At 40.3% G+C, this 12517-nt stretch overlaps 1 protein-coding gene across 2 annotated transcripts in view; it reads right to left on the bottom strand.

Moving 5' to 3' along the window:
* The window catches only part of TENT4A (terminal nucleotidyltransferase 4A), a 44154-nt gene that overhangs the window by 10738 nt on the left and 20899 nt on the right, over positions 1–12517 (bottom strand). For both annotated transcript variants that reach the window (XM_038770500.1, XM_038770499.1), the window contains exons 2-6: positions 8381–8504; positions 7406–7452; positions 6344–6464; positions 4416–4523; positions 1754–1882 (exon numbers count right to left, since the gene is read on the bottom strand). In XM_038770500.1, coding sequence (XP_038626428.1) covers positions 1754–1882; positions 4416–4523; positions 6344–6464; positions 7406–7452; positions 8381–8504 — 529 coding nt within the window. The remainder of the gene's footprint in view (positions 1–1753; positions 1883–4415; positions 4524–6343; positions 6465–7405; positions 7453–8380; positions 8505–12517) is intronic.

Consider the following 12517-nt stretch of genomic DNA (forward strand, 5'->3'; position numbering starts at 1 on the left):
TGGCTTTGGTGGAAAAAAAAAATCTTAATGATTCCTCCTGAGGTAAAGTAAGGCAGAGGCTCAGCAGAATGAGCCTGTTGATCTCAGCTCCTAGGAGACGGTCTAGTGCATTACAATTATTAGGATTGCCTGACAGTGAAGTCCCAGTGGAGTACTACGAGGTAAAAGTATCTGTAGCTTTGCTCACAGAAGTTCCTTTCTCGGGATCAGGAAAAGGCGAGAAGGGAGGAAAGAGGGTTCAGACATGACTTAAAAGAGGGTTAATGAGGAAAACGTTAGCTACATAAGCAGGAGGATGACATACTAATATTCCAAATAGTGCCAAAGAATGTATCTAAAAGTGGAAAAACAAACAAGTCACTTCCGCATAACCAATGTGCATGAAAAAGCACTGTTCATGAGGACAATTCAAAGTTACAGTCAGTGTGGCTGTGAAGGTAGCACTTAATGAAACATTTGGGTCATCATGATCAACCATGATCACCATCTGATGATAATTTACGGAACACACACTGTTTGCAGAACACTAACTAAACATCAGGGAAGCTACATCCTAGAAGACAAAAGAAGGCAGGAGCTGCCATTTAGATTGTGAATCCTCTAAGGGGCAGGGACCATGTCTAATTCCCACCTCTGTATTTTTTCCCAGCACTTAGTACAATGCTGTGCACATAAGCATTTAAAAGCTCTGCAAACAGTAAGCACTCAAAAAATACCACTGATTGATTAATTGATACTCTCATGTCTGTTTGTATCCCTCAAGGGAAGGACTTGTCTGGTTGCCTATCATAATTACAGATGGACACTGAGAAGCAGCGTGGCTCGGTGGAAAGAGCCTGGACTTTGGAGTCAGAGGTCATGGGTTCAAATTCTGCCTCCACCACTTGTCAGCTATGTGACTTTGGGCAAGTCACTTAACTTCTCTATGCCTCAGTTACCTCATCTGTAAAATGGGGATTAAGACTGTGAGCCCCCTGTGGGACAACCTGATCACCTTGTAACCTACCCAGCGCTCTAAACATCTTAGGGAACTTAAAAAAAAAAACCCTAACAACCTCATCTGGAATGGACCGTAAATCCTATAAATGCCCTGCACACAAATAAATCTTTCAAAGAGAATCCCCATGGAGAAGGGGAAGGGAAATGGCTGAAGAAAAAGAACCCTCTTCCTATCGCGCCTTCAACACCTCTGATTTTTCATTTGGACATCTAGCCATCCTTTATCCTGGGACCACTTTTTCTATCCCTTTGTTTTTTGGTCTACTCTGGAGACTCGCAGTGACCAGAAATGAACAAACCACTCTAATAAGGGTCTGATCAATGTAGAGTGACAAGATTATTTCATGGTCCTTGCACGTCATAAACCTAATAAAGCCTATCGCCATTTTTGCTCTGCACTACCCTGGTAACTAATTCTACTTGCACTCAATTATGAGCCCCCAGGGACTTCTCCACTGTACTTAGCCAGACTTCCTGCTCATCCTCTACTTGCATTTATAATCTCCTAAAGGTACTGTCTTATACTTGTCCGCTCGGAATGTCATCCTTGCCTTGTTGGCCAATTTTTTCCTAATAAACCAGTTTCTTTGATTTTCTCGCTTGGCCTCCGTTGTAGTCTTCTTCAAACTGAACTCTCAATTCTTTCATCTAAGCACCGCTGATGATAAATTTTAAAAATTACAATCTGCTCTTTTTTTTTTTAAATCTCTGCTGCAGTTCAAACGCTTCTTAGGGGGAAAAAAAAGTTGCATACCTGTAGAAAACTAATGGCCATTAAAATTAGGCTGTAAGAGCTAATTCCACCTGTAAAAACTTCATTGAGGTCCCTTTGCAGAAGGAACTGTTTCAATACTAAAATCAAGTAAGGCAGCAATGAATATTTCTGAAAATAAAAAAAAAGTATCATATTAACTTCACATTCCAACAAAGCCAAGCCACAATCTGAAATTACCAAGTGAGATCTGGGGAGTGAAATGTGAGTTTGTTGGGGGTGGGGGGAAGAAGGGTAGAAGCAGGGCAGGAGGAAAGAGTAAAAAAGGAGGGGGGCCACAATTAAGAAGGGGCTTTGTGAATTAGATGCTTCTGAATATGCTTAAGTGCCTACTACAATGCTCTGCACATAGTAAGTGCTTCAATTAAAGCTGATGCAGTCTGACAACCTAATTTATCTGATTCAAAATATATTTGTTTGCCAGTAGGATACAGCTTAGGGCAAATAACCCAATGTTCTGAAAGGGTAAACCTGTTTTCCTCAGCTCATTACTACCAGACTGATTTATACACTGGGGAGAATATGGCTCATTTGGCAGACGTATTGAAATTGATGAGAATTGTGGCTATGTGACTGCATCTTATGACTAGATGGGCTAGGCAAATGCACTTTTAGCAGATCAAATTAAATTAGCACACCTCCCCTTTTTCTGAAATTACTTTCAGTGCTGGGGTAAAGGAAGCAAGCCACTTAAAAGTCCAGTGTGAAATTAACTGAATTAATATTAAGTAGGAAGAAGAGTTTTATCTGGCAGACAGCTAATGTTTCATATTAATCTTTGTTTCAGTTTTCTGGACACCCAAAGTACAATCAAATGAGTGGAGAAAAATGTTCCACAGACTCCCTCTATCGTATACAAGTAACTGCTGGCCAAGTTCTTTGTTTAGCTCAAGTGATTTTTCACATTTAAAAGCAGGCAAGTGTTACTGAAACTGGAGAAGCTGCTGTGGCTCAGTGGAAAGAGACTGGGCTTTGGAGTCAGAGGTCATGGGTTCAAATCCCAGCTCTGCCAACTGTCAGCTGTGTGACTCTGGGCAAGTCACTTAACTTCTCTGGGCCTCAGTTACCTCATCTGTAAAATGGGGATTAAAATTGTGAGCCCCCCATGGGACAACCTGATCACCTTGTAACCTCCCCAGCGCTTAGAACAGTGCTTTGCACATAGTAAGTGCTTAATACCAACATTATTATTATTATTATTATTATTATTATTTTAAAAAGGGGGCGGGGCAGGGAGAATGTTGTTCCAAGAGAACTCTTGGCTTTCTGTATAACCTGCATTCAAGTGCAACCTGTATAAAATGCAAGATAAATAGCATTTACTAAGCGCTTACTTTGCACATGGTTTTTGTTAAGCACTTGCTATGTGTGAGGCACTGCATGCACTAATTGTTGGAGGTAGAGACAAGACAAACAGGTTAGACACAGTCCATGTCCCACATGGGGTTCACAGTTTTAATCCCCATTTTCAGATGAGGTAACTGAAGCACAGAGAAGTTAAATGACTTGCTCGGGTAGATACAAGATGAGATGAGACCCAGCTCCAGTCTAACACAGGGGCTCATAGTCTAAGTAGGAGGAAGAATAGGTACTGAATCCCCAACTTATAATTAAGTAAACAAGCACAGAGAAGTTAAGTGACTTGTCCAGGGTCACTCAGTTGGCAAATGAAAGCAACATGGCCTAGGAGGAAAAAGCCTGGGTTTGAGAGTCAGAAGACTAGGGTTTTCAACCCAGCTCCATCACTTGCCTGTGACCTAGGGCAAATCACTCCATTTCTCTATGCCTCAATTTCCTCAACTGTAAAATTGTGATTCAAAGCTGTCCTCCCTCCTACTTACACTGTGAACCTCACATGGGTCAGAGGCTGTACTTGATCACATTTTTTTGTATCTACCCCAGCACTTGGGACATACTATCTACCAATTTCTGTGGTATCCTACTTTCCCAAGCATTTAGTACAGTGCTCTGTGCCCAGTACACATTCAGTAAATACCGTGGATTGATAGCAAACACAAATGCCATTTAAAAAAAAGAGCAGTGGAATTGGAATTAGAACTCAGGTCCCCTGATTCTCAAGCCCTTGCTCGTTCCACTAGGCCACACTACTTTTCGTATTACAACATACTACATCAGATATCAAAAACTTGACAGACCAATAACCCCAAATTATTCATCTGGGAGCACGTAAGCCCACCATATCATTATAAAGAAGTCTTCCCTGTGGATGACTTCAGATGCCCATAGAAGGAATCCTCTACAATGCAAGCTCGTTGTGGGCAGGGAATGTGTTTGTTTATTGTTTTAGTGTACTTTACCGAATGCTTAATACAGTGCTCTGCACACAGTACGTGCTTAATAAATACAGTGGAATGAATGGAATATATTTTTAATTGAACAAATTTAGAAAAGTCTCTCCAACTGTTTAAGAGTTCAGGCTAAGACTGCTAATTGGAATTTGCAGCCATAATTTAATATTGTTCACCTTCCCAAGTGAGCAATATGTATAAATCACTTCAAAATACACAATTTAGACAAGAGTAAAAGTTTTCTATAACCAAAAAGATAGGGATGAAAATAGGATAAGAGTATCAGAACACAAAACTAATTCAACTTAGAAAATTCCGGCTTTAGCCGAGGTTACCTTCATATAATCCTTGATAAACCGTGCTGCCTTTACACCAGTTTCCATATTAAAACTGATGTCTACTTTCACATCTGTCTCCTGGTCAGTGAGTTTTATTATTGGTACCTGCAAATATTCATACATTATTTCTTATTTCACACAGTGAATTTTGGTTCAAACAAAATTATTTCTAAAAGCCATTTTTGTCCCCACAAGCGTGTTAGAAACATCCACAAGCGTGTTAGAAATATCCACAAGCGTTAGCACAACCATAAACACGTAGAAATTTCTAACACTCAGGTTTCACATGGATAGGGTGCTAAGCATTTACAATGAGCAGAATTTTCTGAAAACAGGCAGTAGTAGAACATACGATAACTACAGTACTGTGAATGAATCAGTCTGCATTGCCTGTTGCTGTGGGATATAAAGCTAATCAGAACTGTCTTTTTGTAAGCACCCTCTCCACGCTTTTCATGGCTGTCCACAGGCGAAACTTGGGTTAGGTTCTAACAGACTGATGCCTTGAATAAACACATTCCTAGAAATTGTTGTAATTTAATTTAAATTTAAAAAACATCTGGGTATAAAAGAACATCTTGGAGGCACTCCCATCGAGAAGAGTACATAAGCAAATCTCCATCGCGTGTGTACTGCCGCTGACCCACTGCCCATATTTTCCCTCTGACCTGGAACTCCCTCCCTTCACATAAAACCGTCCACCACTCTCTTCAATCCTTATTAAAAAATCACATCTCCTCCAAGGGGCCTTCCCTGCCTAAACCCTCATTTCCTCCACTCCCTCTCCCTTGTGTCCTTATGCACTGTACATCTGTAGATGGTAAACTCCTTGTGAGCAGAGAGTGTGTCTATCAACTCTACTGTATCGAGTCACCTTTAGGCACTTGATACTCACGCCATCGTCAGCCCCAGAGCACTTATGATATCCGTCGTTTATATAGGCTTGAAGTTTCCCACTAAAATTTTCCTCCAATCCCAATTTTCACCCCACTACAAAGCTGAAGACTCAGTGAATGAGAAAAAACATCAGTATTACAGTGCTCTCCCTTCTGAGATTGGAAGGTGTAAAAGGGAAGTGCTTAACTAAGTATTTTGGTTGACTCGTGGATGTGATTAAAGCCCATTCAATTTAGCATTAGATAATGACAACTGGCAGGAGAAACAGTTAACAAGATAGTCAGGTCAGACCCAAGCCCTGTTCCACCCGGGGCTTACAGTCTAGGTAGGAGGGAGAATAGATATTGAATCCCCATTTTACAGATGAGGGAACTGAGGCAAAAAGAAGTTAAGTGATTTGCCCGAGGTTACATAGGCAAGTCGTGGAGCTGGGATGGATTAGAACCTAAATCCTTCGCCTCCTAAGTTTATGTCCTGTCCACTAGGCACGCTGCTTCTCAAAGAGCCTTTTTGCTGATTAGAATGAGAGAGAGAACACTTTGAAAATGTAATCATTATATCTTGGATGGCTTCACATGTATATCCAATTCAAAGCTTTTCAATATTGGTTCGTAGTTACAATGCAACTACATTTCCTATTTTTAAATATTATGTTGTTTTGTGCCCCACCGCTTGGCCTTGTATGTGAAAATCCTGGGACTCCCTACTGCCTCCACCTTCATATATTCTACTTGTATCTGAGACCGACGAGGGAAAATTAAATAAAAATATGTCTGCGCTACACTGCCAAGAAAGGTTGGATGTTCCTACAGATTCCAGCGGTTAAGACTACATTACACTTTGTTTATTCTCCCGCAATGCTCACAGCCCCAGAATGCTACATTACACTGAGATTTAAATTATGCAGGTATGCTCAGATGTTAGACAATAACAAGATACTGAAAAGACGAATGATCCCACAACATAACTGCTCATACAGATTGCTCGATTTTCTAAATGCAGCCGTTCCCTTCAGCTTTTATACTTACTGTAGCTTTGTCAAGTACTTTAATGGTCTTTGGCTCAGCCACACTGTGTTTCCGTAGTGCTTGTTCTAGCAGTTGCAGAGGCGGGCGCTCCCATTTCCCAAAAACTACCAAGTCTATATCACTACAAAGGTAAATACAAGTTAGTCATCTTTGACAGCAAAAATGTAGTGTGTGTCAATACGGTACATCTCGGGGCCCAAAGTGTCCACCTGAGCAGTTAAGGTCCAGTTTTGGTAAACTGAGATGATACACCGCTGTCCAATACCAATGAGGATAGTAGGTCAACGTAAACTAGAACCCAGGTCACTTGATTTCCCCCCTGCTGGGCTTCCCCCCCTCTCAATCTTTGTTTCCCAGAGCCGAATCCCTTCTGACCTGAATGGATTTTTTCAGAGGGCCCATAACTTTCCAAGATGCGCAAGAATTAATCCTCCTTCGGTTTGAGATCTAAGATGTGTGAGGGGAGAATGTGCTTGTGTATTAAAAATGAAAATTACAGTTTAAAAGTTTAGCTGAAGAATTAGTAGAAAAATAAAAATCCTGAGAGTTCAGTCAGTTCTGCCAGGAGGCACATTCCCATGACACATCTTGTCTAAAATGGGATGGCAGAATTAGGGTACATTCTCCCCACATTGTGCATCTCTCTATCAGACACGGAGCAAGTAGCAGAACTTAAGTTTTCTTACTGCAGGCTTCTTCCAAAATGCAACCCCTAGCTTATAGACTCTCTAGATTAATTCTAGATCATAAAATCTCTTCAATTATTTTCCAAATGTGCAATTAATAATGAAATTAAATGGAGATAGAAATTTGCTTCTCCCTACATTTTTCCCCGCAGGGTATATTTTTGGAGGAAGTGGACCCCCCCGGCAAAAAAATCCCAGGATCCTTTATCCTACAATCTGTATATCTGTAGTATTTATCCTAGTTGGTTAAATAACAAGATAACTAGTCTGTGGTGCTTCAAACAAAACTACCCACTCATACCAATCAGATTAACTGATTCTAACACACTTGTAAACTACAAAACAAGAAAAAAAAGAAGTGTACTTTGCAGCTTACCTAGTTGGAAGGTAAAGTCCTGTACTAAAACTGCCAAATATCTGTACCTGAAAGAAAAATAAATATTAATACAATATTTCAGTGTTTAGGTTTGAAGTATTCTATTAACGCTGACCAAATTAAACAAGGTCTACCCACAGATAGGGAAACAGTCACAAGAAGAGCCTTCTCAATCCAAGGAAGAATACCCTCGCCACTGTAAAGCGACCCACCAAAGCCACTTCTTTAGAACCCCAATCTCCCCATACAGATAAACTGACTTTTAGATCTTGCTACATCAGTCTACAAGGTATTCCTAAGTGGACAAGCTCCCTGTTTGCTTGCCTGAAACTCTTCACAATCAGAGTTTTCGATAAAGTCGGATTTTAAAAAACAAATTTGGTTGGATCCCCAAAGGTGGGCTTGTGGGCAGCAAATAAGTAGGTGAAATAGTTTTTCCATTACTGGCTCAGAGAAATCTAAGGGGAAAAAACAAAAAAGCAAAAAAACACACAACTCTGGTTTTATATATCAAAAGTTTTCCAGACCCAGCTAAACACTACATTACAAGGGCACTGTTATAGATTAAAATCCTCCTAGAGTTGTTACAAAATAAAGTGAATGGCTGTCAAACTGTTGCCAAAAAAAGAGAGATTCTAATCATCCCTCCCAAAATGGTTGATTTTTGATTAGAATTCTCTCAGAGGTAAAGATTATGAATGAAAGTTGGAAATACCCATTAAGATTCCCTAAACTCCAGAAAGGTCAATTTTTCTGTTAGTCTAATATTCTTGTTCAGAAGCAAAGAACAGCCTAAGCAGAGCATATCTTTTAAATAAAGGTTATATGACTTCATACAAACACCATTTCCTGAACTACGAAGAGTTTGGAACTTGGAACAATCAACCAAAACCTGGAAAACATGTGTTCAATGTGCAAAATAGCTGTTACTAAAATAAAAATAAATTAAGCAGAATTTCTCAAAAATACACTTACATCAGCAGTAGGCCAAAGATCTTTTATGACAGTTTCTATCCGTTTGACTACTTCTCGTCTCATAATACCTTCTTCAGGGCAAGGGGACATGAAGTTATAAAAGTCAATTATTTCCTCATGAAGTCTAGTAAATAGAAGCAGAAGGGGGGAAAATGTGACATCAATACGGGTATAATTGAACTTCCCAAATATAGAATTTTATTATCATCACAAAAATATTAGTTTCAACTCTTCTAAACCATCATTTGAAGCTCTTCCTCCTTCCCCAAAATGTATATCACGTCTCCTTCTTACCTTCTTGCTCAGGACTTTTCTTCCACTTGTCAGTCCCCGACATGGAATTTTCCCCACCCTATCTGCCCAGACATGTCCCTCCCCACCTTCAAAACAATGCTAAAAGGTCACCCCCTCCTCCAAGCATTCCCTGATTTATCCCTACCTCTCGTTCCACAATCCAGTCAGCACTAGTCATCCTTATCAGATGATTCTACTGGTTTAATAATTCCACTTACACATATTTTGTAATTAACTTTCAGTTTTCCCCTTTCATTCCCAATGTAGGTATATTTATTTCTGCCTGGCTTCCCATTTAACTGTAGGCACCTCAGGAGCAGGGACCTTATCTTGTTTTTATTGTATGCTTCATTTTCCCACAGTATTTATTAAGCACTTACTATGTGCCAGACACTGAGCTAGGAGCTGAGGGAGAGACAAGCTAATCGGGTTGGACACCATCCACATCCCACATGTGGCTCAGTCTTAATCCCCATTTTACAGATGAGACAGCTGAGGAACAGAGCAGCAAAGTGACTTGCCCAAGGTCACACAGCAGACAGGTGGCAGAACCAGGATTAGAACCAGATCCTCTGATTCCCAGGCCCCCGTTTAACCCATTAGGCCACTCTTCTCCTAACACTACTCTGTACATAGTAGGTGATAAATACCGATGAGGCTATATATACACAAAACCCCAGCCTAGAAATGATATTAAAATGATTTTCCTACATTTAACTTGTTGATTAATAGGACTAGTTGCTTGGCTGGGCAGAGGCCTCCTAGAAAACAATTTACACCAAAGTGTATTAGTGAAAGTGTTAACTAAAAGGGAGAAAAAACATTAACAGAAGGAAAAAGTGATAAATTAACCAATTCATCTCACAAGATTGGATGAGAACCTAAATGAAATAAGCAATATAGGAAAATATGTATCACTTCAACTCAAATACATAATAATAATAATAATAATAATAATGGCATTTATTAAGCACTTACTATGTGCAGAGCACTGTTCTAAGCGCTGGGAAGGTTATAAGGTGATCAGGTTGTCCCACAGGGGGGCTCACAGTCTTAATTCCCATTTTACAGATGAGGTAACTGAGGCACAGAGAAGTCAAGTGACTTGCCCAAAGTCACACAGCTGGCATGTTACTCCCCTCCTCAAAAATCTCCAGTGGCTACCAATCAACATATGCATCAGGCAAAAACTCCTCACTCTCGACTTCAAGGCTGTCCATCACCTCACCCCCTCCTACCTCACCTCCCTTCTTTCCTTCACCAGCCCAGCCCGCACCCTCCGCTCTTCTGCCGCTCACCTCCTCACCGTGCCTCGTTCTCGCCTGTCCCGCCGTCGACTCCCGGCCCACGTCCTCCCCCGGGCCTGGAATGACTTCCCGAGTGACCGAGTGGCAGGGCTGCAGTTGCAGAGATCTTACCCAATGTAGCACGTCCACGGAAAAAGCCAGTCTTGCTTTCTGCAGGCAGCACAACTGGCTAATTCAGGCCAAAAGTATTTTTTTTTTTAAGATAGAAAGAATTTCTAAATCTGGAAAGAAGTTACATAAAAAAAAACCTTTTGCAGAAGTGACTCTTGAAAATCAAAACTTGTGAAAATCTACTTTAAGGACTGTATTACATATTGAGTCATAACACGGAATTGATCTACGAGAAAAAGCTGTATTAGCACTAAAACAAAAGTACTTTCCGGTCCTTTACAATGACTTTGACACTAACGTAGGTGTGTGTGGAAAAAAATAAGAAGAGTGTCTGTCAGGGCCCATTTGAATTACTTTCCACCACGTAGAAATATACAGTAAAGACTGACTGCTCATGCGCTGTATTCTATAAGATGTTTTTAACCTAATAAGAGGTTAGGTTGAAAGCCCCATTCATTTCTAGGAAGACATATAATCAATCAATCAATCAATCGTATTTATTGATGATAAACCCGATTCTTCCAAGTCCTAAAGCAAGTAGAAAATTAGGCACTCTGCAGGGGGGAAGAGCATTCATCTTTTCAGATAATTAGGGAACCATTCATTTAGTTCATTAATTAATTGCAAAGCAGCGTGGCCTAGTGGATACAGCGCAGGCTTGGGAGTCGGAATGACCTGGGTTCTACTCCCAGCTCCACCGCTTATCTGCTGGGTGGCCTTGGGCAAGTCACTTAACTTCTCTGTCTCAGGTACCTTATCTGTAAAATGGGGATTAAGACTACAAACCCTAAGTGGGACAGGACCTACGTCCAACTTGATTAACTTGTATCTACCCCAGTCCTCAGTACAGTGCCTGGCACATAGTAAGCACATAACAAGTATCATAAAAAAATTATTATTTTGTGCTCTCTGGCAATCAGCAACCAGCTTCACCACTGCCACCTCCACTACCAAACCCGTTTTAATTGCCAATACTTTGTCCATTGCAAGTGAAAATCATCCTCAACGATAGTGTACAGACTGGATTCAAGCTTCCCTTCCATTGGTCCAACCCAGAAAACAGATGTACTAGGTGCTTGGGAGGTACAAGTTGGCAACATATAGAGACGGTCCCTACCCAACAGTGGGCTCACAGTCTAGAAGACATATTTTATATTATATTATAATATTATTATATTATATTATACTATATTATATTATATGTGTTATATTGTATATATTATATTTGTGCATATTTATTCTTATTTGTACACATTTATTCTCTTTATTTTATTAATATGTTTTGGTTTGTTCTTGTCTCCCCCTTCTAGACTGTGAGCCCACTGTTGGGTCGGGACCGTCTCTATATGTTGTCAACTTGTACTTCCCAAGCGCTTAGTACAGTGCTCTGCACACAGTAAACATTCAATAAATACTATTGAATGAATGAAAAAGCAATGTGGCCTAGTGGGTAGAGCGCGGGCCCCTGAATCAAAAGGACCTAGATTGACCGCTCCACCACTTGTCTGCTATGTGACCTTGGGCAAGTCACAACTTTTCTGTAATATGGGGATTAATACTGTGAGCCCCATGTGGGACATGGACTATGTCCAACCTGATTAGCTTGTATCTACTCCAGCACTTCGTACAGTGGCGGGAACATAGTAAGTGCTTGACAAAGCCATAAAAAACTTTTTAAAAAGGTACAGCTTCTCCAATTCTGACTTCTTGGTACGGTCTTACCTTTTTCTATCCACTCCTTTACTATCTCCTTTATTCACAAAAAGTAAAAAGGATAACTATTTTCCACTGACATATTTTATGCCCAACCCCGGAACCTAAACACATAGCGACATTCAATTATTAATTCAGCTACTTTATCCTAATGTACCTGGTTCTACCTGATAAATCTTTGGTTCTTCCTCTGGATTCCAGTTTGTCAATAAATATTGTCTACCACCCCTGTCCCTCTCCAACACACTAAACTGTATGGAAAGTTCTTCCATCACATTCTCCCACATGCATGGTACAGCGCTTTGCACTCAGTAGGGGATCAATGAATACCCTTAATTGATTCTATGCAAGCGTGAAGGAAATTACTTTTCGAAAGCTAACCTCAAGTGTGTGTCAAAGTATGTGAAGAGCATCAAAAGGAACAGTATCATCGTCTCCAAAAGGGTTGCTCTGAATGACTACTGCATCAAAAATTATTAGAAACAGACTATTTGAGAATTATCATCCTAGAGAATTACTTCCCAGTACGCCAAATAAAATGTTTTCATCATCTCAAAATTTAACAAGACTAAACAGTGTATTTTGGTTATGACAGCATGTCTTGGCAGTCAACTGAATTCAACCTCATGCCTAACCATCAGGGTGTCAGACAAATACACAATGTTGCCGTGCTGCTTAAGCCACCCAAAACTTTCAATGTCCCTATGATAAC

Source organism: Tachyglossus aculeatus, chromosome X3 (genome assembly GCF_015852505.1).
Source record: "Tachyglossus aculeatus isolate mTacAcu1 chromosome X3, mTacAcu1.pri, whole genome shotgun sequence".
NCBI lineage: Eukaryota > Metazoa > Chordata > Mammalia > Monotremata > Tachyglossidae > Tachyglossus > Tachyglossus aculeatus.